The sequence below is a fragment of the Lepidochelys kempii genome, chromosome 12 (genome assembly GCF_965140265.1).
Source record: "Lepidochelys kempii isolate rLepKem1 chromosome 12, rLepKem1.hap2, whole genome shotgun sequence".
Taxonomy (NCBI): Eukaryota; Metazoa; Chordata; order Testudines; family Cheloniidae; genus Lepidochelys; species Lepidochelys kempii.
Genome location: NC_133267.1, coordinates 4,491,215 through 4,517,903, shown reverse-complemented (window position 1 = coordinate 4,517,903; position 26,689 = coordinate 4,491,215). Strand labels below are relative to the sequence as shown.

The following is a 26,689-nucleotide window of genomic DNA, read 5'->3' as shown; positions in this document are numbered from 1 at the left end:
GCCTTGTAAGGAATCTCTGTCAACAAACGTATCCTGAGTCTTTTTTGTGTGTGTCTCTGTATTGTTACAGACATTCTTGTTGACAGGTATTTTGAAATAAATTATGCAAATAACCAAAGCTAATGTGATTATCTTGTGTTACACTGACAACTAAAATATGCAGAATTTTAAAATACGGTGCACACAGTTTGTAATGTTTGGGCGCAGACTTCCCCTAGGAGTATCCATCCAGCGGTGACCATCGTGCTGTAGGGCTGGAGCGGCTCTCAGGTGGAGGAGGCACAGAGGCAGCTCCTTCAAGTGCCAACAGCAATTTCTGCAAGCCCTGCCTTACTCCCAGGCAGAGGAACCTGACCCATCGTGTCCTGCCCACGCAGCACACCCGTCACTGCACCCAGCTCATCCTACTTGTATGGAGCCCGCAGAAGCTGCTGCGTAAATAACCCCCTGAGCAGTGGTTTCTCCAGGAATTGAAATTAGGGGGGTGTTTGAATTTACAGGGGTGTGTGTGTCAGGGCCAATGAGGAGTGAGACTGTGAGGGTGAAGGTGCGCTGTATGGCACCATAGTAAAAACTGAAAAAATGTTTCATGACCATTTTATTAGATTTAACTCGTGTTTTAAAATCATCACACAAATTAAAGTTGGCTACTCAAGCCTCCTATGAAGCACTACATCTACATCCTTCTTGGTTTCTTGTTATAATTTTGCACAACTCAGTTAATGAACTTCTTGAATGCAATGTGTTCATCTTTGGTGGCTTCTCGTGTGTCCGGTACTTCCATTCTTTCAATTGATATGCTCATTAGTTCATTCACATGATCAGAACGAAGACTACTTCTTTCAGAACACAAAATTATATTCAATGATGAAAAAGAACGCTCAATTGTAGCTGTTGTGACTGGGAGTAGCAAGAGAGGAATTCCTACTTCTTTCATCCCAGAAAACATAGCACAAAGATCAGGTCGAGTCATTAGCGATGATAAAAAAAGAAGTTGAAGTCAAATCTTCATTCATTCGTCGTATGATATTCCACTCTGTGTTCAAATTCTCTATTCTGTCCTGAGCACATGGCAGCCCCATTGCTGGTAGTGCCTCACTCCAGTCACCTGCCTGTGTTTTATAGGACAGGCATCTGTAAAATCTACGTAGAGGTTGAGTAGAATCTAGAAGTCGCTGTTGTAGATTTTTAAGAATCAAGTCTGTGTACTTTTTCAGTTGTCTTAAACACTTCTTGTCCTCTTCACTTAAGGATTCAATATAAATGCCTTCATTAGTCAACTTCTGGACTGAAGTCTTTGCTTCTTCCAGTACTTTTCCAGCATGCGATGAAGTGAGCTGTAGCTCACGAAAGCTCATGCTCAAATAAATTGGTTAGTCTCTAAGGTGCCACAAGTACTTCTTTTCTTTTTACTTTTTCAATGGATAGCTCTCTGATTGATCCAAATGTAGCTTCTATTGCTGGACAAAGATCTACTACTGTTGTAGCAGATGTCTGGATGGCATTGTTTAATGACCCAAGCGGTTTCAACAGTAGACTTATGAGAGAGAGAATGGCAATAGTCTTCTCTGAACGTAATAGCAAAAGTAATCCACCAGCCTCACTACTTAGATCCATCCCATCTTGGTAGATACTTTCCAAAGCCAGTAATAACGGCTGGAGTAATTTTAAGACAACAGCCAAGGATCGCTCATGAGAAAGCCAGAGGGTTTTCCCAGGTTGGACTAATATGAACTTCAGTCCCAGTGTATCTTCTATATTTTCCAAGATATTTAGTCTTTTTGGACTCTTGCTGAAAAAAGAATATAATGAAGACATGAAATTTATAGCTTTTTAAATGTCTTTTGAAGATTCTGCAGCTCATACTAGTGCTAGTTGGAGTAGATGGCCTCTGCAGTGTGTATAGGAGAGATTAGGATTACACTTTTCTCTGAGCAAAGCTCGTACTCCACCATGTCTTCCAGTGAAGTGTGCAGCTCCATCAAATGCACAAGCAGTCATCTGTTTGGGGTCCAATTGACAAGCATTTAACTCTTCTAAGATGTGGGTTGTTACAGATGCAGCCAATGTGTCTTCTATAACTTGAACATCTAGAAATGCCTTTACTGGCCTACCACTGACATCAAGATAACGTACTGTGACAAAGTTCCTCCTCTACCTTGGTGGGTCTTACGCTTATTGGCGGATTTGCTCACCTTGGAGCTTCATAGCAGCCCTCAGTTTGGCCATTTTTGTAAACCCACAGTCCAGGTTAACTGCTCCTGTGCCTGACCAGGAGTTGGGAGGTTTGGGGGGAACCCGGGCCCGCCCTCTACTCTGGGTTCCAGCCCAGGGCCCTGTGGAATGCAGCCGTCTAGAGTGCCTTCTGGAACAGCTGTGCGACAGCTACAACTCCCTGGGCTACTTCCCCATGGCCTCCTCCCAACCCCTTCTTTATCCTCACCATAGGACCTTCCTCCTAGTGTCTGATAATGCTTGTACTCCTCAGTCCTCCAACAGTATACGTTCTCACTCTCAGCTCCTAGCGCCTCTTGCTCCCAGCTCCCTTTTTTTTTTTCCGGAGCACCATGATTTATTGTCCTTGTGCACATACCTTCCCCAGCTGAGTCACCTCACAAGGAATCGTTTTTTTCCCCTTTCAGCAGAAGCCCCGGTTTTGGCCTCTGGTTTACAGCAGACTAAAGCATTACCAATGCCACACAGTCACCAGCCCACGCATGGATTTGCTCAGGCACAGCAGGTGAAGGCTGCGGTGAGAACAGGGGACGGTCCTTTCAACAGAGGCAAGAGCTGGGGCTGGCAGGTACAAGTGACACAATTAAAAAGAAAAATCGATAACCATTCCTGGAAGCACAACACACAACATCCATATCCATGTTACAATCCCCAGTACGGTCCTGATTGGGTGCTGGGCTGCACAGAGGCACTGTCCGTGCCAAGATCACTTTGGTTTGCGCCATCTCACCAGACCAGAAGCATGGGCTGGAGAGGCAGTGTGCAGAGCTGGCAGGAGGGGACACCAGGCCCCAAGGCAGAGCAGAGCAGGGACTCTGGCAGGAGTCTGCCTTTTCTGCCCAGAGCAGCTCCCAGAATAGTGCGTGGCTTTGACACGCACAAAAGCGCACCCACAGGAGGTCAAGGGCTGCGGTCTGCTATGCTGCATTGTCCAGCTAGAGCAGACCCCTACCCACACCCAGGAGAGCCTTGCTGTCCAAAGCAAATCAAGGGTCCTCCACTGTTGCGTGAGAGGTTGTTTTGCTGAAAAAGGTTTTTTACATCCAGCTGGTTTACAAGGGAAGAGGAGATGTCAACGGATTCTGATTCTCCACCCACTCAGTGTAAAGTCTCACTCATGAGCTACACTGGTGCTCAGCGAGAAGAGGGGAAAGGGGCCTGATCCTGCCCTCTGGGGGCCTAATTCTGGTCACTAACTCATATAAGTCAGGAGTAACTCCAGTGAAACCAAGGGAGCCGCACTATAGCGGAGAGGAGAATCAAGCCCCGAACCTGTGCAGAGAGTACAAGTGCGCATGCCTCAGTCGGGTTTCTTTACTACTCACAGCTGCAGAGAATCCCAACACAGGAGCGTTTCCCCGCAGGGCTGATCAGACACAGGCAGTGCAGGATGGTGGAGAATCAAACCTGGCCCATCCCTTTAAACCAGCTGCTATCTACAGGTGAGAGTAGCTCTTGATATGCATCAAATGAAACACCCCAACACGTAGTATACATATTAAAAACCACACACATCCGACCGGGCTCGTTACAGCACTAGAGAGCTGGAAACGGAGCCATTTAAATTGCGCCATGATATAAAACTCCCCCTGCCCTGCCCCCACGCCAGATACCCCTGGCAGACCCAGGTGGCCCAAGCTGTGATGTTCAGCTCTGACCACCCAGCCACGCTTGCGAGCAGCAGGATTGCTAAGGCCCTGGCTTGGATTCCACAATCACCAACACACATCTGTATAAATGACACACTAGTATATTAAGAAAAGGCCCCCACACTGCAGAGAAAGCCAGACCTTTGTGTTACTGTCTCACTGATAACTGTACCAAAGCTTAAACAATAGCGATCTGGCTTCAGAAGGCTGTTTGCTCAATGCCAATCTACACGGCGGCACTAAACAATGGGCTAGTTACTCCCACTCAGGACTGGCTCCCTGGACAGCTTCTCCACTGAGCTTCTGTCAGAATTAACAGATCGCTCTCCCTAGTCCAAAACCAAACCAAGCAGCCAGCAGGGGAGGGGGGCGCTGAGTCCTGCTTGGACACGTCTTTGAGCTTTTCACACAGATATTTCACTCCTTTGCCAAGGCTAGGTAAGTGCTAATGCATGCATTTGGTGGGATCTACACCCCCGATATGCCACTGGATTGTATCCAGGGCTGACCCTGCGATGTTTTAAAGCGCTCTGTGGCGAGTAGCGAGTGGAAGTAGGGTTAGGCACCAGCCAAAGCAGGTTGTTGCAGTCTGTGGTAATTGACCCCAGGTTCTTCCCCTGCCTCCCTGGTTTGTGAAATGCAATTTACAAGTTATATGCTCCAGGCAGCTGCTGGACATTCAGGTCCTGATTCAGCAAAGCACTTCAGCCTCTGCTGAAGCTTTAGGCTCCTGTTGAAGTGTTTACTGAGCTGGGGAATGAGACCAATTCAGATGCTCAACGGCAAGGTCAGAGCCGCTGAAATGCTAAGACCGAAAGGGAACTGTTTTGTCACAAAAATCCTGCTCCAAATTCACCCCAGGGGGAAGCCAGAGTCACCCAGGGACAGGCTGTTTGTGTTTAAATGAGCTTCCAGGGAGCGCAGCTACTGCTGGGAGATAACGCCACGCCCAAGGCAGGGCTAGGCAGACTGGTCTCACACCATAAGCGTGGTGATATCTGGCAGCTGCAGCAGGTCCTGGAGTCTCCCTGCCAAGCTAAGAGACCAGTGAGTCAGAGAAATGAGGGCAGGATGTGGCCCGAAGGGGCTGAGATGAAGGACCCATCTCCACTATTCAAGAGCGATCTTGTTCCCCCAGCACCAATAAAAGCACAATTCCATTTTATGAGAACAGGACTTTCACCATCGCCCCGAACCTGGCTGGATTCTGAATCCAGAACATGGCTTGTGGGGCAGAAGAGACACAATCAAGATCCCATCTACACTACAAGAGGGAACAGTGCCGCAACAACAGCTGATATGCATTTGACAGTGTCAATGGGCCCTCGGAGGGAATCCTGCAGGGATGACGCTTCCTCACCTCCCACCAACCACCCAGCTCCTTACAAGCGCACCACAAACTGAAGTGAGCTCCTTTTTAAAACCAGGTGCCCTGATTAGCTCGCCTTAATTGATTCTAGCAGCTTCTTGATTGGCTGCAGGTGTTCTAATCAGCCTGTCCGTCTTAATTGTCTCCAGAAGGTTCCTGATTGTTCTGAAACCTTCCCTGTTACCTTATCCAGGGAAAAGGGACCTACTTAACCTGCTTTCTATTACTCTATTCTATTACTCTCCTGTAGCCATCTGGCCCGACCCTGTCACAGTACACAATAACTTAATACTTGATGCCCATTTGCATCGGTGCATTCATCAGCCATGTATACAATTTTTTTGAATGTGGGGAGAGAGTTCTTCACTTTTTCAACTGTTGAATCTTCCACTGTTGCACCACATGTGTCTAGCCAGTCAGTTGAGTTTCCTTCAGAAATACAGTGAGTATTTTCTGGTCTTGTTCGGAACCAATGTTCAACTACAAGATGAACAAGTGACCATGCACTTCACATTGACCTCCAGTTTGTAGTGTGTGGTATCTCTTGCTTAAATAAAAAGTATAATACCACGGCCATGTTTGTTCACATGAACTGTGTTGTGTCTCCAGCATTCTTAACAGCCTCATTAAGTACTTGTAAAATTGGCTTTGAAAGTGGGCTTATAAGGCTTTCTGCATGTTGATGCAGTCCAGAGGCCTGGTGTTTTGCTGCCTTTTCACATAGTTTGTCATCATTGGCTTTGCTGATCGGTCTGACAAACCAAGCTTCTCCACTTTTACCAGTTATAGCATTGGAAAGCTTTCCTTCTTTGTAAGTTTTTCTGCAAGAAGTGCACCAGTAGCCATCTTTTGTAACTTCAATAAATGGGAACACTTTGACCGACAAACATCAGGAACTGCCTTTAGGTTTTAAAGACACTTTCTTCAGTAGGTAGCTGTATTTGTGCTTTGGGCTGGTTGGATGTAGATACACCACCAAGATGACATGTTGATATATTCAAGGTGAAGAACACATCAAGAACCAAGGTTAGTTTTTGAGGCCTTTGAGTGGAAAAATTATTGTATTTTTTTGTCTTTTCATTTTCACTTTGACCTACAACATATAAAAGAGATATGAATAAAGTAAATGTTTTGTTAGGATAATGCAAATTTAACACAAGGATAATGCAAAATACACCAAAACACATAACAGGTCTAGATTTCTAAAAAAATATAAATTAAAAAAAATGTATTTAATTTAAATTGACATTTGAAATGTAAGCCATCATGGGATAAGAGGGAAGTCCTCTCATGGATCAGGAACTGGTTAAAAGATGGGAAACAAAGGGTAGGAATAAATTATCAGTTTTCAGAATGGAGAAAGATAAATAGTGGTATCCCTGAGGGGTCCATACTGGGACCATTACTGTTCAACATATTCATAAATGATCTGGAAAAATGGGTAAACAATGAGGTGGAAAAGTTTGCAGATGATACAAAACTATTCAAGATAGTTAAGTCCAAAGCAGACTGCGAAGAGTTACAAAGGGATCTCACAAAACTGGGTGACTGGACAACAAAATGGCAGATGAAATTCAATGTTGATAAATGCAAAGTATTGGACGTTGGAAAACATAATCTCAACTATACATACAAAATGATGGGGTCTAAATTAGCTGTTAACACTCAAGAAAGAGATGTTGGAGTCATTGTGGATGGTTCTCTGAAAATATCCATTCAATGTGCAGCGGCAGTCAACAAAGCAAACAGAATGTTGGGAATCATTAAGAAAGGGATAGATAATAAGACAGAAAATATCATATTGCCTCTCTATAAATCCATGGTACGTACACACCTTGAATACTGTGTGCAGATCTGGTCACCCCATCCCAAAAAAGATATATTGGAATTGGAAAGGGTACAGAGATGGGCAACTAAAATGATTAGGGGTATGAAACAGGAGGAGAGATTAAAATGACTGGGAATTTTCATCTTAGAAAAGAGACGACTAAGGGGGGATATGATAGAGGTCTATAAAATCTTGACTGGTGTGAAGAAAGTGAATAAGAAATGTTATTTAATCCTTCACATAACACAAGAACTAGCAGTCTCCCAATGAAATTAATAGGCAGCAGGTTTTAAAAAACAAAAGGAAGTACTTCTTCACACAACATAAAGTCAACCTGCGAAACTCTTTGCCAGGGGATGCTGTGAAGATCAAAATTATAACAGGATTAAAAAAAGAACTCAATAAATTCCTGGAGCATAGGTCCATCAGTGACTATTAGCCAGGATGGGGAGGGATGCAACACCATGCTCTGAGTGTCCCTCGCCTGTCTGCCAGAAGCTGGGAATGGGCAACAGGGCTTGGATCACTTGATTACCTGTTCTGTTCATTCCCTCTGAAGCATCTGGCCTTGACCACTGTCAGAAGACAGGATACTGGGCTATATGGACCATTGGTCTGACCCAGTATGACCATTCCTATATAATAATAAAAACGTTTAGTACAGAAACTCACCAACATAATGACCTCTCAAGATAGCAACGATGTGAGATAACAACCCTGGCAAATAATGTATTCTAAAAATCTTGGCCTACTAGGAAACATATGTATATAAGTTTCCATTCCCAGTCATAAATCTAGCATTCTGGAGCAAAGTCACTAAAATATAGTCCCACAAACAAATGTTTATTTAACGTGCCCCTCACTTTTCCCTCCACCGCACCCCACTCACCGGTGTTGTCCTTGGTCAGTGGAGACTCAGAGTTCAGAGGTGCTTTCACGTGAGTTCACCTCCCAGGTGGGGGGTAAGAAGGCACCTTGCTCGTTCCTGCAGCTGCTCACTGTTCGCTCTGTCCACTGTTGTTCGTTGTGCCATGTTCACTCCACTGCTCTGTTGCCAATGGCCCTGTGCAGTCACCTTCTGCTGCCACCTGCCACTGTGACCTCTGTGAGTCGGTCTCTTGCGGTTCCGCCGGCTCTCAGTGATTTCAGCTGAGATCTCAGTGGGGGAACCTCACTGCTAGTGCAGACTGGGCCGTCTCTTCCACAGAAACACTGTCCCCACAGCAGGACTAAGCACTTAGACCTGATTATCAGTGACTTCAGCTGTAGTGGTCACTTAACAGAACAAAAGATTCTCTATGGAGCCTAATCAGCTCTGTCTTTAAACAGTGGAGAGGGGCAGGTCAAATGGTACTTGTGACTCAGGCAGACCCTCAAGCAAAACACTTGTCCCCACCCTCTCTCTTGATGCCCTCAATCAGCACAGGCTAAGGACAGTTCTACTGCCCTTTACTCATACAATAAGAATAACAACATTTCATTACTCCCCCCCCCACGCATTCAAGTGATTTGTAACCCAACCCCAGCCAAAATCTATTACTTGGGCAAGGCAGCTCTGTTTGCTGGATACCTAGGTAGATTAGCTGTGAATGTAAATACAACCTGGTCCTGAAGCCTTTCCCCCCAGCCCCCAGCTCATCACTAGCTGTCGGGGGGGGGGCTCATTTAGACTTTGCTTCCAAATCATAATTTGAAATTATTAGGTTGGCCAACATCGGGGACATGAATGCACTGACACGGTCATAAAAACAACAGCTGTAGAAGGAAGCTAGTCCATGCTCACACTTCTCAAATTATTCTACTTTTTCAGATACACGTCTTTTATCAGACACTGCATCTGCTTTTAAAGTGAGTATTAATGTTTCAGTGTCAAGTCACGTTTCCAAACAGTCGCTACATTGGCATGTAACTAGTTCGCGGGGCGGGGGCGGGGGCGGGGGGGGTAGGGAAATCACTGCCCCCGAGTAACTGCGGCTCCGCAAGCTGAGCGGCCCTTCTCCGGCCCGCGCAGCCCCGGGGCTCCGTCCCGCCGGCCAGGCTCGAGCCGCGGGGCGCGGTCCTCCGGCCGACAGGGGCCGGCCCATGGCACGGGCTCCCCGCGGCGCGGACCCCGGCTCCCACCGCCCACGACCTTACCCGAGCGAAGGGGCCAGGGCCATGGCCGGGCGCAGGTTGTTGATACGGTCACCATGGAGACAAGCCCGGCCCCGCCGCCCAGGACCCCGCCTCTGCCATAGCTGGCCGGCGGCCGCCTGACAAACAGCCGCGCGCCAGTCCGAGCGCGTGGGGTCGGGGCAGGGCTCAGCTTGCGGGGCGGGGGGAGGTAGGGACGGCTGGGCCGGCTTGAGGTGTCCCCGCCGAGGTGACCTAGCCCGCCAGCGTGCGTCCGGGGCAAGGCGACGAGTAGCGCTGAGCCGGCTACCTGCGGGGGGGGGTACCCTGGGGAAGGCGGAGGGCAGGCCGCAGGGGGGTACCCTGGGGGAGGCAGGCTGTAGGAGAGTACTTGGGGAACCCGGGGGGGGGATGCAGGCCGCAGGGGGGTACCCTGGGGGAGGCAGGCTGTAGGAGAGTACTTGGGGAAACCGGGGGGGGGATGCAGGCCGCAGGGGGGTACCCTGGGGGAGGCAGGCTGTAGGAGAGTACTTGGGGAACCCGGGGGGGGGGGGGATGCAGGCCGCAGGGGGGTAGCCTGGGGGAGGCAGGCTGTAGGAGAGTACTTGGGGAACCCGGGGGGGGGGATGCAGGCCGCAGGGGGGTAGCCTGGGGGAGGCAGGCTGTAGGAGAGTACTTGGGGAAACCGGGGGGGGGGATGCAGGCCGCAGGGGGGTAGCCTGGGGGAGGCAGGCTGTAGGAGAGTACTTGGGGAACCCGGGGGGGGGGGGATGCAGGCCGCAGGGGGGTAGCCTGGGGGAGGAAGGCTATAGGAGAGTACTTGGGGAAACCGGGGGGGGGGGATGCAGGCCGCAGGGGGGTAGCCTGGGGGAGGCAGGCTATAGGAGAGTACTTGGGGAACCCGGGGGGGGGGATGCAGGCCGCAGGGGGGTAGCCTGGGGGAGGCAGGCTGTAGGAGAGTACTTGGGGAAACCGGGGGGGGGGATGCAGGCCGCAGGGGGGTAGCCTGGGGGAGGCAGGCTGTAGGAGAGTACTTGGGGAACCCGGGGGGGGGGGGATGCAGGCCGCAGGGGGGTAGCCTGGGGGAGGAAGGCTATAGGAGAGTACTTGGGGAAACCGGGGGGGGGGGATGCAGGCCGCAGGGGGGTAGCCTGGGGGAGGCAGGCTGTAGGAGAGTACTTGGGGAAACCGGGGGGGGGGGGATGCAGGCCGCAGGGGGGTAGCCTGGGGGAGGCAGGCTATACGAGAGTACTTGGGGAAACCGGGGGCGGGGGATGCAGGCCGCAGGGGGGTAGCCTGGGGGAGGAAGGCTGTAGGAGAGTACTTGGGGAACCCGGAGGGGGGAATGCAGGCCGCAGGGGGTACCCTGGGGGAGGCGGAGGGCAGGCCGCAGGGGGGTACCCTGGGGGAGGCAGGCTATAGGAGAGTACTTGGGGAACCCGGGGGGGGGGGGAATGCAGGCCGCAGGGGGGTACCCTGGGGGAGGCAGGCTATAGGAGAGTACTTGGGGAACCTGGGGGGGGAATGCAGGCCGCAGGGGGGTACCCTGGGGGAGGCAGGCTATAGGAGAGTACTTGGGGAACCCGGGGGGGGGGGGAATGCAGGCCGCAGGGGGGTACCCTGGGGGAGGCAGGCTATAGGAGAGTACTTGGGGAACCTGGGGGGGATGCAGGCCGAAGGGGGTACCCTGGGGGAGGCGGAGGGCAGGCCGCAGGGGGGGTACCCTGGGAGAGACGGGGGGTGGGGTGGATGCAGGACGGGTGCCTTAGGGAAGGTGCGGGGGGAAGGGTGCAGGGCGGGTACCTAGGCAAGGCGGGGAGGAGGACGCAAGGGCGACCCTAGGGAAGGCAGGGGGCAGGCGAAAGGGGAGAGCGCAGGGGGTAGTTACCCTGCGGGACCAGGGCTGGTGTGTGCAGCAGGGGTTTAGCCCTGGGAGAGGGCGTTTCCCAGGACGTTGGTTATGGGGGTCCCCACACCGGTGTGCGCCGGGCACAGTTCTGAACACGGCGCCGTGCCTGGCGCTTCGGCGGCGCTCTGGGGCTTGTAGTGCCTTGCGCCACCTTGCCAAGGTGGGCAGCAGCTCCAGCGAACTCTCCTTCCCAGCGTGCAATGCGCCACAGCGCGGGGGCGGGGCCTTTGGCGCGGGGCCTCTCGGGAGTTGTAGTCAGGGCGTGCGGGAAGTGGCTTGTCAGGGGCGGGGAGCGGACTCGGATTCCCGTCGGGGCCGCGGCCCCATTGTGGCCGGGCCCGCAGCCCATTGGCTGGCGGAGGGAGCTGGGCCTCGCTCTCCGTCTGGTGACACAATAGCGAATCCAAAATGGCGGATCCGGGTGCAGGGAGCTTGGACGGGGGGCTGTCGTGCCCGCTCGAGGAGCAGGAGCTGAGCCAGCGCCTCCGCCGCCTCTACCCGGCCGTGAACCAGGCCGAGACGCCGCTGCCCCGCTCCTGGAGCCCCAAGGACAAGTACAACTACATCGGCCTCTCGCAGGGCAACCTGCGCGTCCACTACAAAGGTGCCGGCAGCCGCGCCGGGAGCCCCGGGCCGGGAGTCCGGCCGCCCCCGGGGCCGCGGGGAGCCGGCACCGGGCTGGTCCAGGGCAGCCGGGCCGCTGAGGCGCTGCGCGCGGCGGGGGCCTGCAACTCCCTGGGAAGAGGGGCGGGGGGGGGGGAGCGGGTTCTCCCTGCCCAGGCGGTCCCCTGCTGGGGGGGAGCGGAGCCGGGCCGGGCAGAGGGGCCGTAGTTCGGGGGTCGTGTGTCTACCCCCCAGGCTCAGTCGCTACCACAAACCACGCCGAACTGCCCCTCTGATCTGTGGGGGCGGTTTGGGGCTTGAGCCGTCCCTGGGGTTTCCGCGGGCGAGGGAGAGCTAAAGCGGCGCTGAGCCCAACCCCCGCGTTCCTGCCTTATATAACACTTTGCGGTGTCATTTAGCTGGGGGCCTGGCTTCTTCTCTGTAAGGCTCTGCCCCCGTAGGGTCTCCTGTTGTCTCTGTCACCCCCTTACAATGCCGGCGAGAGGGGCTCCTGGCTGGGTACCTCCACCACTTGGGTTCATAGGAAATCAGTCAAGTTCAGAGCTCTAAGACCCATGATTTCATGTTTCTTCCCTCCCCACTGTGATGGAGGCTGCCTTTCCAGAATAGCCAGAGAGAGCTGAGCATACCGTCTCCCCTCAGCCTAATAAACACTGATGTCATCTTCATCTTGCACAATTGGTTTGTTTTGGGTGCTGAGATTTCAAAACGGGGGGTAGCATTATGCTTCTTTCTCAGCACCTTAAGAGGGTAGGCAAAGGGAAAGCTGCAGGAGCACATATTGTAGGTTATTTACATGGTGGCAGTGCAGGCTTGTGGGTTTTTTTAACTGACTGAGGAGTCATCTTCTAATTTCTCAGTAGACGCAGAATGAATTTTGCTGTTACAAGTCCTTTACTCTGTTCATGTAGTGTTGTTTTGAAATGAAGGGCCTAGGACCTTGCACCCATTAAGTACTCATTCAACTCTTTCCTAGGTCATGGGAAAAATCACAAAGATGCTGCATCAGTCAGGGCTACACACCCCATCCCTGCAGCTTGTGGCATTTATTACTTTGAAGTGAAGATTGTCAGTAAAGGTAGAGATGGGTAAGTGCACTGCTCTAATTTGATTCCAGTGTTTTATATGTGTTTACTAGTTCTGTTTTGCTCAATCTCCCTTGTTGGAAGGGTTAGAGGTCACTCAGATGACATTTATAATAGGCAGATATGTGGTGAGTGGTTATGTCTGTGTAGTCAACAGGTGGCAAGCCAATAATATATATTGGAATGTAGCTGCTCTCTTTGCTGTTTTGTATGGGTAATTATGACAACTTGAGAAGTACTAAGTCTCTAATTTCAGTATCCCTAGCCTGATTCTTGCTTGCATATTTATACCTGCCTCTGGAAATTTCCACTACATGCATCCGATGAAGTGCGTATTCACCCACGAAAGCTCATGCTCCAATACGTCTGTTAGTATGTAAGGTGCCACAGGACTCTTTGCCGCTTTTATGTCTCTCATGGAGTTTGAAATTCAATACTGTTCCTTTTGTTTCAGTTATGTCTGAATAACTAACAGACTGCTGGAACTGAGTAAACGAATATTGCAACATCCTTGATAGCTGGACTGGTTTCCTGTATCCCTTAACTTCAGGGGAAATGGAAAATTGTCTCTGTTTCTAAAGTCTGGGAGGGGATAGCCCATAAACTGAAGTATTTCCCGTCAAGGATTCACTCATGTCAAAATGTGTGGAAGCTTTGCTAAAGAGTTAAGGCAATGTGAGTGAATGAGGGAGTGACATGGGTCATTAAGCATAAAGAATTGCGATTTTGTAGAGCTTGCTCTACATTAGAGTGCGGTTGACCCAGCTACATTGCTCATAGGTGGGAAAAATCCACACCCCTGAGCGATGTAGTTAAACCGACTTAATCCCTGTTTTAGACAGCACTAGGTCGACAGAACAATTCTTCTGTTGACCTGTGTGATACATGAGAGGAAGGGTAGCTCCCATTTGTGGACACCCAGCCAGCCAGTTAGCTCTAAAATCCCTCTTGGTAGCTGTAGTCTACTTGCTTTACCTGTAAAGGGTTAAAAAAGCCCATAGGTAAAAAGAAGGGCGTGGGCACCTGACCAAAAGAGCCAATGGGAGGGCTAGAATTTTTTAAAATTGGGGAAAAAACTTTCCCTTTGTGGTTCTGTTGCTCTCTGGAGAGAGGAGACACAGAGCAGGAACAGGGCTGAACTATGATGTAGGAAGCTTGATGCCAGGTATGATAAACCGTCAGTTCATACCTAGAGATTGCTTATCTGAAATCCCAGATATGTAAGTAAATCAGGAAATGTCTAGGAAGACATGATTATTTCTTATTGGCTTGTGGACTCCTCTGTGCTAACCCCAGGTGCTTTTGCTTTGCTTGTAACCTTAAGCTGAATCTCAAGAGAGCTATTCTTGATGCTTAATTTTTGTAATAGTTTTTTTTTTTGATTTAGCAAAAAGCCTAAGTTCCAGATGTAAATTTTATTAAAAACAAAAAGAAAATACCTTTTTTAAGAACAGGATTGGATTTTTGTCTCCCTAAGAGGTTTGTGCATGTTGTTTAATTAGCTGGTGGCAAAAGCTGATTTCCTTTGTTTTTCTTTCTCGGCTCTTCCCCGGAGAGGTGGTGAAAGGGCTTGAGGATGGAATTCCCAAGTGCACCTTTCTGGTTCTCAAAAGGGTTTTTTTTTTTGCATTTGGGTGGTGGCAGCATCTACCCATCCAAGGTCAGAGAGAAGCTGTAACCTTGGGAGTTTAATACAAGCCTGGAGTGGCCAGTATTAATTTTTAGAATTCTTGTGGGCCCTCACCTTCTGCACTCAAAGTGCCAGAGTGGGGAATCAGCCTGTCTACTGCCTTTCCAGATAGTGGGAGAACTCTTCCCATCACTGTAGGGATGTCTACATTGAAGTGCTACAGTAGTGCAGGTGCAGCACTGCTTCTGTGCTGCTGCTGTGTTTCAAGTGTAGATGCTCCCTAGATTTATTCACACAAGCCAGCCAGCCTCCTGAAAGGCCCAATTGAGAAATCAGGACACTTCGGGGCTGGCTTAGTGACTAATATTCTGATACAAATCCTGCTTCTAATGCTGGCTTTAGCCCTCAGTGTTTGGAAGTGTAGCAAAGGGTGGTGATTTCCAAATCTGAGGTCTGGAAGGGTTTGAACCTTATGTCTCAACCACTACGTTTGCTGGATGAAAAGGAGTAGCAGTAATTGAGCTCTGGGAGGAGGTCAATCATCTTGTCCAGAAACTATCCGTGTGCAGTGAGAAGAAGAGCTATCTAAAGGGAAGAAAACAAGGCCTTTGTGAATGTAGGTTGGAACTGTGTATCTTCTACCATCAGTCTGGGCCCTGGATTTCCACTTGATTAGGTTGTTTTCTGAAGGCTGATTACACCATAGGGGTTAGTGACAGGCAACAGCTGTGAGATTGGGAAATCCTAGTGCTGGAGGCAGAATGCCAAAGTTAGACTATTCTTCCCATTAAATCTAGCCATTGAAATAACATCGGTTCCTATGGGCTGACTTTGGATTGATTTTCCAATCCAGCTCTGTAGGGCAGTAACGTCTGGAAGCACAGCAGAGGTGGTACATTGTGTCCATGGTATTAGAAGCAGAATGTGAATGTTGTCACTTTACAGTGTTCTCCAAGAGGCAGTTCAGTGAGTAGTGTTGAGTACTTAGTTTGAATCCCATCCAGCCCTCTGTTGCATGTTTATCACTACAGTAAGCATTTTTCTGGGAGCAAAATTAAAGGATGTATTGGGGGTCATGGGATTCTGCATTCTGCTAGGGATGTTACGAGGAGAGGGGAAAATCTAATGTAATGTTGTGTAGTTAGCAAGCATGGTGACTGTTACATCTGGTTCTCATCACCTGGCTTGTGTAGATGAGCTAGCCAGGATGAAATTGATGCCCACCTGCTGTACAAGTATTTTCTGTTGCCTGAAGTGTGAACACAAGTGTAGCTATCCAGAGGGGAGAACAATCTAGGGTGAAATTGGTATAGTACAGGAGTCCTTTGCAGATGTGAGGACACATTGGATACAAGGCAGCGTAGGAGATTGTGAGAAGTAGAGTGAGGAACGTAACCAAAATCAAATCATGGGCATGGTTTCTCATTTGGGAAGGGTGCTGCTTTCACCAGTGAGGACTGAAATCAGGAGATGTGACTGTTTATAAAAAGAGCTTCATAGAGGCCTTCTGCCAGCTTGGATTGTAGGGGCTAGGTATGGCATGGTATTTACCAGAGGTGTTTTTTATCACCCGGGGAAAAACTAGTTAATCCCAGTTTAAGGCATTTTCTATTTTAAAAACTGTTCCATTAATGCACACCACGTTACACTTAGTTTTAGTTATATATTCAAATTGTGGTTGCCTAAGATAGTAGATTTGCAGATTTACAATTGTACAAACAAAAAGTAAAATGCATTAGGATTAATATTAATATGTACTGAATATTCAAATATCTATATATTTTGATTTGGCATTTTCTCAAAGAAGTTATGCATGTTATGACTCATTTCAGTGTTCAATATTGTGTAAACAGGAGTCAAACATTTGATTACATGAAAACACCATTAATGCAGAATTGTAGGCTTGATGCATTAAGCAATCAGAAGCATGTAGAGTTGCAAACTTCCAGTCCAGGTCCATTTGGCCATGCATCATTCTGTAGTGGATAGACCAAGCCTATTCCTCAGTTTTGACTGGATGTATCCAAAGTTTGAAAAGATTTGTTATATGCTTGCTGGACACTGATGCAATTATTTTTCCAAGTTTCCCAGTTTAACCTCCCCTGTCCTAAACTGTGTTTTCCCCAGGAAATTGCCAACCATAGTAGGGATTCCAATTTGGACTGCATTAGTAGGAGTAAATATTTATATTATGATAGCGCCCGAAGGCACAGTTAGTTTGTCCTTAAGGTGGACTAGGTCCATCTCATGTGGAGATGGCAGAATCACGTTAACTTGCTGGTTGACTCCCGAGGGCAGAGCTCTTGATCTTGACAAGCCATTTCTCTGCTGCACACCATAATGGTCATTATTTCCCATCATAATCTTATGAAGTACACTGCCATGTCTATCAACACCGTAGTGGTGTAAAAATCAAATGTCAGTAAGCCTATGGCGATGACACGACAACACCATACCAAAACAATGTGTTGGAGAGTTTGCCAAGACCTCGTTTTGATGTCGAGGGCATGTCTGTGCTTGTTTCCCTGTTGCTGGAGGAGGGAGAAATTAGATGCACAGCTGCATTGAGAGTACTCAGGCTGAGACCTAAACCACAAAAGCATGTAGGTTCTGTGTTATGGCTGCTGCAGCACCCATAAAGATTGCTTGTCCTAGGCATTGCAGTACTGGATCCTGTATTGGAGGCTGTGCAACACTATACATACTGTGCTGACTTTTCAAAGACCTCCCAGGGTATGTAACATCTCTCAGGTCTGGGACCCTTTGCTAAATTGTGCTGTGGTACCTGGAAACAATAGGGCTGCTACAGCCCCACTAACTCAGAACTTCCTTTTGTGGGCTTTGTCTGATCCTTAATGTTTTACTTTTCAGACTGTTGGTTTGGGGCCTAGAGTATTTGTAACAGTGTGTCAGGTGAATGTGTCTATACCGCTACTGAGTTTGGCAGTGCTTGGTACATCCGTGATGCTAATGACTTCCGTTTAATGACGTGGAGTACCGGAATTGAAAAAGGAGGAGAGAAGAAGAGTGTTCCAACAGTATCTGAAATCCCTTAGAAAGCAGGTCAAGAGGACTCTTGAAGGACTTTCCAAGCTGCCTACTTCAAATCCATAATTTCAGCTTTGTAGCTTGTAGGTCTTTAAACATACTGTTTCTTGCTGTATTGACAACCATTTAGTTTGATGATGGGATGAGGGATGTGTAGTGCTGCTGCTCACTGGGTTTACATTGCTGGGTACTGTGATGTCTTATTTGCCCGTGTTTTGAAATGGCTAAATGATCAAATGAAATGGCAAAGGAAGGCTGGCTGGATTAGGGTGCTGGGAGAACCAGTTTCAGTAAGTGTGGTTGTGGTTTTGGATGGGGATGTCTGAATATGATTTTGCTTAGCATGAAGTAGGTTACTTTGTTTTATTAACTGCACTGGAGATGTGACTTTTCTGATTAGCGAGTGGCATTATGGCAAGACTCCATGGCCAGGCCTAAGTAAAGTGGTGGCACTTGCCAACATACATGGCCACTCTGGGCAGCTTCCATGGTATAAAAGGAGCATTCTGAGGGAGTCAGATTACTAGCTTTTATTTCACTCCATGGCAACAAATTTTGCTTTTCTACAATACCTTTTAGATAAAGGGGAGTCTGAGACTGATGTGCCTTGAGCTAGTGCTGCGATCGTGCTAGGGTTATTTGATGGTGATAAGGTGCTGATGGACGCAGGGCTAAAAAACTTTCCCAACACTAGTTCTCATTCAGTAAGCTCTTTGGACCCGAGACAGAACTGAATTCTTGGAGACTCTGTAAGTGGCAAGAACTGAAAACATGTTGGTAGCTCTTGACCATGATGCAAAACAAAACTGTTCTCCGCTCATTAAAAGAGCAGCTTCCCTCCATGTTGTCTTTCCATACTGTTTAATGCAGCTTCTCTTCTCAAGATGCTCTACTGGAGGACTGCATGTGCACAGAGAACACACAAAGACCTGTTTCCTTGCCCTTCCCCATCCCTAGGCTGCTCTGTTGTCTAAGCATTGGTAAACATTGGCTTGGGTCCCAGGTGGATGTTCCAAAACAAAGTGCAATATCCAAAGAGCACTGCCTGGTGCCCCATAAGGAACCCTTGCCCGTTTTAGAGCCTATCATAGAATCACAGGATATCAGAGTTAGAAGGGACCTCAGGAGGTCAGCTAGTCCAACCCCCTGCTCAAAGCAGGACCAATCTCCAATTTTTGCCCCAGATCCCTAAATAGCCCCCTCAAGGATTGAACTCTCAACCTTGGGTTTAGCAGGCCAGTGTTCAAACCACTGAGCTATCCCTCCCCCGTTGGGTTCACCCACTCTCCCCAGCTTTACTCCCTCCACATTCTAGGCTGTGAGTTGTGACCGCCACCCTTCTAGCTAAGGAAGACTGACTGGGGTTTACTCTGGAACCTGTCAGTGTTGTTTCTCAGTTTGTCAAATAGATGTGATGGCTGGGAAAGGCTGTCTCACAACCCCTGCTGGCCTAGGGGCAAGAGCTCAGGACTTGAAGGCACACCTGGGTGCCTCTTTGTACATGTAGAGGCTTCCAGGGGCTTTGTGCTGGGGGAGAAGCTGAGCCCTGATTAGGGGGCGGGGCTTCTCTGAGTAGGGGTCCTAAAAGGTAGCCAGCCAGCCAGGCAGCGGCCCAGACAGCTGCTGCGGCCCAGGAGCCAGCAAACAGAGCTGTAAACAGGGGAGTTTGAGTGGGAATTCTGTAAAGGGAGTTTGTCTTGTGGTACTTGTTTGGGATTTGGTTTTGCTGTGGGGGGTGGTGTTTTGGTGTAGTTTGTGTTTCCCAGATTAACAGGGTTTAGGTGGGAAGGCTATGGCAGATACAGAGGCAGCAGTGGGAGTGACCCATGTAGTGGAAGACACAATGAGGATGACTGGATGTGGAAGCTGCGGTATGTACATGATCCTGGAGGGGGTACTGGTAAGGGTTTTGTCTGCATGAAATGTCATCTGATAGAGCTGATGGAGGAAAAGATTTGAGGTTTAGAGATGCAGGTGGAAAGTCTGGTTGAGTTTAGGACGGGGTTTGAGCAGATTATGGAGCAAAGACATGAGGTATCTGAAGGGAAAAGCTCAGACTTGCAAATGGAAGCCGGGCTGGGGAATTCTGAGGGGAGACTGGGTGAGGAAAGGGGTCAGTGGAAGCATGTGACTAAAAGAACCAGGCAGAGGAACAGATGGGCTAGTGAAGGAGAAGTAGAGCTCAAGAACAGGTTTGCAGAGTTGGAAAATGAAGAAGGGGCTCAGCAGGTAGTCGCTGAAGGTGGAAGGGCAAGGAAGAAGAGAAGAGCGGCTAGTGCTATAGGAAAAGGGTAAGAGTCAGTGGAGACTACACCAAATATGAGCCCCAGGCGGATATAGGATGGGTTGAAGAGGGTTACAAGGGAGAATAGAAATGGAAAAAACTTGCAGCCAGAGGGAACGGGGGTAGACTGGAGAATAGCACCGTCACCGGGAAAAGGCAGGTCTATGTGATCGGGGACTCTTTACTGAGAAGAATAGACAGGCCTGTAACCAGAGCTGATCCAGAGAATAGGAGGGTGTGCTGTCTTCCAGGTGCTAAGATACGGGATGTAGACCTGAGGTTGAAAAGGATCCTAAAGGAAGCAGGAAAGAATCCCCTAATTATCCTTCATGTGGGAACAAATGATACGGCTAGATTCTCACTGGAAAGTATGAAGGGAGACTATGCTAGGCTGGGGAAGACGCTTAAGGAAATCAAGGCTCAGGTAATCTTTAGTGGGATTCTGCCTGTTCCTAGAGAAGGGCAACAAAGGTGTGACAAGATTATGACTATCAACAGATGGCTCAGGCCGTGGTGCTATAAGGAGGGCTTTGGGATGTATGGCCTCTGGGAAGCATTCATGGACAGAGGACAGTTCTCTCGGGTCGGACTTCATCTGAGTAGGGAAGGAAATAGACTTCTAGGATGGAGGCTGGCACAACTGATTAAGAGAGCTTTAAACTAGGAATTTGGGGGAGATGGTTGGTTGGGAGATGTCCAGGTAATCTTCATGCTGGATTTTAGCATTGAGAGGGAAGAAAACGAAGTAAGAAAGGATACAGCCGTGGGTAGGAGAATATAGATAAGGAGGAAGGGCAGTGTAGATACAAGTCTAATAGGTTATACTGGCTGTAGAATGACCGTGCCCAATAGGGTACAGAATGTGAGCGAGGCCAAACAGCAGGAATGAAGATGTTTGTACCCCAGTGCGCGGAGCCGGGTAACAAAATGGAGGAACTAGAGCTACTGGTGCAGGAAGTGAAACCAGCTATTCTAGGGAGAACAGAGACAGGGCGGAATAGTCGTCACGGCTGGGCTACGGGTATTGAAGGGTCTGTGCTGTTTAGGAAAGACCGAAATAAAGGTCAAGGTGGTGGAGTCGCATTGTAGATCAGTGATGAGGTAGAATGTAAAGAAATAAGAAGTGATGGAATGGATAAGACAGAGTCCGTCCGGGCAAAAATCACATTGGGGAAGAAAACGATTAGAGCTTCCCCTGGGATAGTGCTTGGGGCGGGCTATAGACCGCCGGGATCTAATCTGGATATGGATAGAGCCCTTTTTAATGTTTTTAATAGAGTAAATACTAATGGAAACTGCGTGATCATGGGAGACTTTAACTTCGCAGATATAGACTGGAGGACGAGTGTTAGTAATAATAATAGGGCTCAGATTTTCCTAGATGCGATAGCTGATGGATTCCTTCATCAAGTAGTTGCTGAACCGACTAGAGGGGATGCCACTTTAGAGTTGGTTTTGGTGAGTAGTGAGGACCTCATAGAAGAAATGGTTGTAGGGGATAATCTTAGTTCAAGTGATCATGAGCTAATTCAGTTCAAACTGAACAGAAGGATTAACAAAAATAAATCTGCAGCTAGGGTTTTTGATTTCAAAAGGGCTGACTTTGAAAAATTAAGGAAATTAGTTAGGGAAGTGGATTGGACTGAAGAATTTATGGATCTAAAGGCAGAGGAGGCCTGGGATTACTTTAAATCAAAGCTGCAGAAGCTATCGGAAGCCTGCATCCCAAGTAAGGGGAAAAAAATCATAGGCAGGAGTTGTAGACCAAGCTGGATGAGCAAGCATCTCAGAGAGGTGATTAAGAAAAAGCAGAAAGCATACAGGGAGTGGAAGATGGGAAGGATCAGCAAAGAAAGCTACCTTATTGAGGTCAGAACATGTAGGGATAAAGTGAGACAGGCTAAAAGACAAGTACAGTTGGACCTTACAAAGGGAATTAAAACCAATAGTAAAAGGTTCTATAGCCATATAAATAAACAATATCGATAGCCAATATCTAAACCAATCCTTTGCCTCAGTCTTTAATAAGGCTAAAGAGGATCTTAGGGATAATTGTAGCATGACAAATGGGAATGAGGCTATGGAGGTAGATATTACCATATCTGAGGTAGAAGCGAAACTCAAACAGCTTAATGGGACTAAATTGGGGGCCCAGATAATCTTCCAAGAATATTAAAGGAATTGGCACCCGAAATTGCAAGCCCATTAGGAAGAATTTTTAATGAATCTGTAAACTCAGGAGTTGTACTGTATGATTGGAGAATTGCTAACATAGTTCCTATTTTTAAGAAAGGGAAAAAAAGTGATTCAGGTAACTACAGGCCTGTTAGTTTGACATCTGTAGCATGCAAGGTCTTGGAAAAAATTTTGAAAGAGAAAAGAAGTTAAGAACATTGAAGTCAATGGTAAATGGGACAAAATACAACATGGTTTTACAAAAGGTAGATCGTGCCAAACCAACCTGATCTCCTTGTTTGAGAAAGTAACAGATTTTTTTAGACAAAGGAAATGCAGTGGATCTAATTTACCTAGATTTCAGGAAGGCGTTTGATACTGTGCCACATGGGGAATTATTAGTTAAATTGGAAAAGATGGGGATCAATATGAACATTGAAAGGTATGGATAAAGAATTGGTTAAAGGGGAGACTACAACGGGTCCTACTGAAAGGTTGGTGAACTGTCAGGCTGGAGGGAGGTTACCAGTGGAGTTTCTCAAGGATCAATTTTGGGACCAATCTTATTTAATCTTTTTATTACTGACCTCGGCACAAAAAGTGGGAGTGTGCTAATAAAAATTTGCGAATGATTCAAAGCTGGGAGGTACTGCCAATTTAGAGAAGGACTGGGATATAATACCGGAGGATCTGGATGACCTTGTAAACTGGAGTAGTAATAATAGGATGAAATTTAATAGCGAGAAGTGTAAGGTTATGCATTTAGGGATTAATAACAAGAATTTTAGTTTTAAGATGGGGACGCATCAATTAGAAGTAACAGAGGAGGAGAAGGACCTTGGACTATTGGTTGATCATAGGATGACTATGAGCCGCCAATGTGATATGGCTGTGAAAAAGGCTAATGCGTCTTGGGATGCATCAGGTGAGGTATTTCCAGTAGAGATAAGGAGGTTTTGGTACCATTATACAAGGCACTGGTGAGACCTCACCTGGAATACTGTGTGCAGTTCTGGTCTCCCATGTTTAAAAAGGATGAATTCAAACTGGAACAGGTACAGAGAAGGGCTACTAAGATGATCCGAGGAATGGAAAACTTGCCTTATTAAAGGAGACTCATGGAGCTTGGCTTGTTTACCCTAACTAAAAGAAGGTTGAGGGGAGATACGATTGCTCTCTATAAATATATCAAAGGGATAAATACTGGAGAGGGAGAGGAATTAATGATTTAATTGGGGATCAGTCCTGCTTTGAGCAGGGGGTTGGACTAGATGACCTCCTGAGGTCCCTTCCAACCCTGATATTCTATGATTATTTAAGCTCAGTACCAATGTGGACACAAGAACAAATGGATATAAACTGGCCACCAGGAAGTTTAGACTTGAAATTAGACGAAGGTTTCTAACCATCAGAGGAGTGAAGTTTTGGAATAGCCTTCCAAGGGAAGCAGTGGGTGCAAAAGATCTATCTGGCTTTAAGATTAAACTCGATAAGTTTATGGAGGAGATGGTATGATGGGATAACATGATTTTGGTAATTAATTGGTCTTTAAATATTCATGGTAAATAGGCCTAATGGCCTGTGATGGATGTTAGATGGGGTGCGATTTGAGTTACCCAGGAAAGAATTTTCTGTAGTATCTGGCTGGTGAATCTTGCCCATATGCTCAGGGTTTAGCCGATCGCCATATCTGGGGTCGGGAAGGAATTTCCCTCCAGGGCAGTTTGGAAGAGGCCCTGGAGGTTTTTTGTCTTCCTCTGTATCATGAGGCACGGGTCACTTGCTGGAGGATTCTCTGCTCCTTGAAGTCTTTAAACCACGATTTGAGGACTTCAATAGCTCAGACATGGGTGAAGTTTTTCGCAGGAGTGGGTGGGTGAGATTCTGTGGCCTGTGTTGTGCAGGAGGTCAGACTAGATGATCATAATGGTCCCTTCTGACCTTAGTATCCATGAATTCACAGCTACCATAGAGCTATTCTACATATTTGTCACGGCTGGAAGCACAAGCTCTCTCCCAGGGGCTGTGCACCATCTGTATATTACTGCAGTATGTTGTTTCACTCTCCAAGAGGTCCACCTATGGTTTAGGGCACCAGGACACTTATAAAACCTCAATCTCAGATGAGTGTCTAGGAGGAGTGGAGAGGGCATGTTGTTTGCTGACACTGCTTCCTCTTTATGGAGGTACCATGCTCCTCATCTCTTGGAGCCTGGAGAGGAGGAACTGAATAAGCTGGCCTGGTACAGTGGAGATCCCAGCAGTCTGCTGCAATTGATTCCAAGCTCCCCTAAGACTTGCTGGCCTTTGAACTTCCTGTGTCATCATAGCGCGCTCTTGAGCATCAGCAGTTAGCATGGCTTGATTCCTGCGGTGTCCTGTAGCTTACCTTATTTAGCAAAGCTGGCAGAACTGTTTGTGATGACCCTCTTCTGTTCATGACCTGTCCACAAACAGCTCACGATTTTATCAGTGTCACGTTCATAACTGTTTAGCCTGTAGGTTTTGCAAACAACGTTGAGATTTTTGTGAACTATTTGTGTCTTTGCTCCTGTGTGTATCTGCTATTTGAGCAGTTTGATTGGTCACAGGGTCTCAGTGTGTTTGCTCCCTGGATTGGCTGACCGACACGTGTAAACAGGAACCTTGTCTGAAGACCTTGGAGTGTGGAATTTTTCAGGGACAGGGTGGTGGACAGTTTACAGAGAGGCTTAGCCCTGGTCTACACTAGGACTTTAGGTCGAATTTAGCAGTGTTAAATCGATGTAAACCTGCACCCGTCCACACGATGAAGCCCTTTTTTCGACTTAAAGGGCTCTTAAAATCGATTTCCTTACTCCACCCCTGACAAGGGGATTAGTGCTTAAATCGGCCTTGCCGGGTCGAATTTGGGGCACTGTGGACACAATTTGACGGTATTGGCCTCCGGGAGCTATCCCAGAGTGCTCCATTGTGACCGCTCTGGACAGCACTCTCAACTCACATGCACTGGCCAGGTAGACAGGAAAAGAACCGCGAACTTTTGAATCTCATTTCCTGTTTGGCCAGTGTGGCAAGCTGCAGGTGACCATGCAGAGCTCATCAGCAGAGGTGACCATGCAGAGCTCATCAGCAGAGGGAACGGGGGCCTGACGATATGTACCCAGAACCACCCGCAATAATGTTTTAGGCCCATCAGGCGTTGGATCTCAACCCAGAATTCCAATGGGCAGCAGAGACTGCGGGAACTGTGGGATAGCTACCCACAGTGCAACATTCCGGAAGTCGACTCTTGCCTTGGTACTGTGGAAGCACTCCGCCGAGTTAATGCACTTAATGCACTTAGAGCATTTCTGTGGGGACACACACACTTGACTATATAAAAACGATTTCTACAAAACCGACTTCTATAAATTTGACCTAATTTCATAGTGTAGACATACCCTTAGGAACTAAGCTGGCTTAGTCAATTTCGGGACATTTAAGATCTTTTCCTGTCCTCTCTTGCACAGAATAATTATCATATTTGGCTAAGTATGTTATGCCCCAGATTTTAAAATAGCTGGGATTCTTCATGACTAAAGGAGAGAGCCAATAAATCTGGCCTTTATATTTCTGTCTAGCACACTTCTACCAAGTAACCTCTGCTTCCTTCCCCCTTTTCCCTCACTTGCAGTGCTGCTTTGACAACTTTGTTTGTTTTTAGCTTGTGGTGGGTCTGATGGCTCTCCCTGTCAGTTGCCTTTTGACAGAGTTCTGATGGCTCGCAGATATCAGCAGATCTATCTCTCTGGCCATCTGCTTTCGGTAGTGGCGGTTTTATAGCATGGTTGTCCCTGGGTGTCGATCCATCGCCTGGCCATGCTGCAGACACCTAGTTCCATGTTTTTGGAGATGGACGTGTTCACGATTCTTTACCTAATCATTCCCGCGGCTGCTTTTGCTGAATGATCCCTTGCTTTTATTTAATGTTCCTATGTTTTTAAATTACTGGCTTTCCCCCTTTTTTTAGTCTTGTCTCTGACACCCTTACTCCCAAGCAGCCAGCACATATAGGGGTGGCTGTGGGAGTGTTTTGAGAGGGAATGTTCGTTTGCATGCTTGTTACTGACGTTTGCAGGAATAGAAGCTGCTCCCCAGACATTTAAGCAAATCAAAAAGACCTGAATGTTCAGGGCAAAACGACCAAAAAGGAATGAATATGGTTAGAATTAAGTCACAGTTCAGATTGTGAACATGTTCGCAAATAATCTTGCCTAGCTCTGCTGCTGATTGTGGCTGAATTCACTACTCTATGCTAATCCTTCACTGCTATGAAGTGCGCACAGGCTTTAGGTTTCTTTGTAACCCTTGCTTCAACGATAATACGTGCCGTTGAACGCTCTTTTGTGCCCTGTAGTGTTGCTTTGCTAAGATCTTATCAACTGGAGCACTATTGAGAGCAGAGCTTGAATTTAATAGCGGTCTGGTGTTCTGGAGGCTGGGATCTCTGGAATGTGTTTGGGAAGACAAGCTTGTGGTGAGCCCTGATGTAAGTTTTGAGGGTGATAGATCAACCCCCATTGGAGGTAGAGAAAGCAAGGGTGTCTTATCTTTACCCTTTCTCAATTGCAAGACCATTCTAACCCCAGCCTTGTACCTGGCTTCCTCCTGTTACCTCACTGTAGAGCACTGGGCTTTGGTGCAGTTGTGATTAATGCCCTAAGGTGCACATGGAGTGAGGGATGTCTTTCAGGTTTTGTGCTGGACTGGTTTCTCTTGT

General features: G+C 47.8%; 2 protein-coding genes and 1 long non-coding RNA gene across 6 annotated transcripts in view; 1 reads left to right on the top strand and 2 right to left on the bottom strand.

Annotated features, from left to right (window-relative positions):
• Positions 1-9,298, bottom strand: part of TSNAXIP1 (translin associated factor X interacting protein 1) — a 64,455-nt gene extending 55,157 nt beyond the window's left edge. For all 3 annotated transcript variants that reach the window (XM_073307226.1, XM_073307227.1, XM_073307228.1), the window contains exon 1: positions 9,218-9,298. In XM_073307226.1, coding sequence (XP_073163327.1) covers positions 9,218-9,240 — 23 coding nt within the window. In that variant the 5' untranslated portion in view covers positions 9,241-9,298. The remainder of the gene's footprint in view (positions 1-9,217) is intronic.
• On the bottom strand, positions 582-8,943 carry LOC140896100 (uncharacterized). The gene is made up of 3 exons (XR_012154449.1): positions 7,971-8,943; positions 7,617-7,716; positions 582-6,346 (listed from the first exon to the last, which is right to left on the bottom strand). It is a non-coding gene; the product is annotated as an uncharacterized lncRNA (long non-coding RNA).
• A 1,843-nt stretch (positions 9,299-11,141) lies between the features above and the next one.
• RANBP10 (RAN binding protein 10) overlaps positions 11,142-26,689 on the top strand; it is a 162,971-nt gene continuing 147,423 nt past the window's right edge. Inside the window, exons 1-2 of one of the 2 annotated variants that reach the window (XM_073307234.1) lie at positions 11,142-11,706; positions 12,703-12,814. In XM_073307234.1, the coding sequence (XP_073163335.1) occupies positions 11,511-11,706; positions 12,703-12,814 (308 nt within the window). In that variant the 5' untranslated portion in view covers positions 11,142-11,510. Of the gene's footprint in view, positions 11,707-12,702; positions 12,815-26,689 lie in introns of those variants that run through there. The other variant, XM_073307235.1, reaches the window with a different exon arrangement.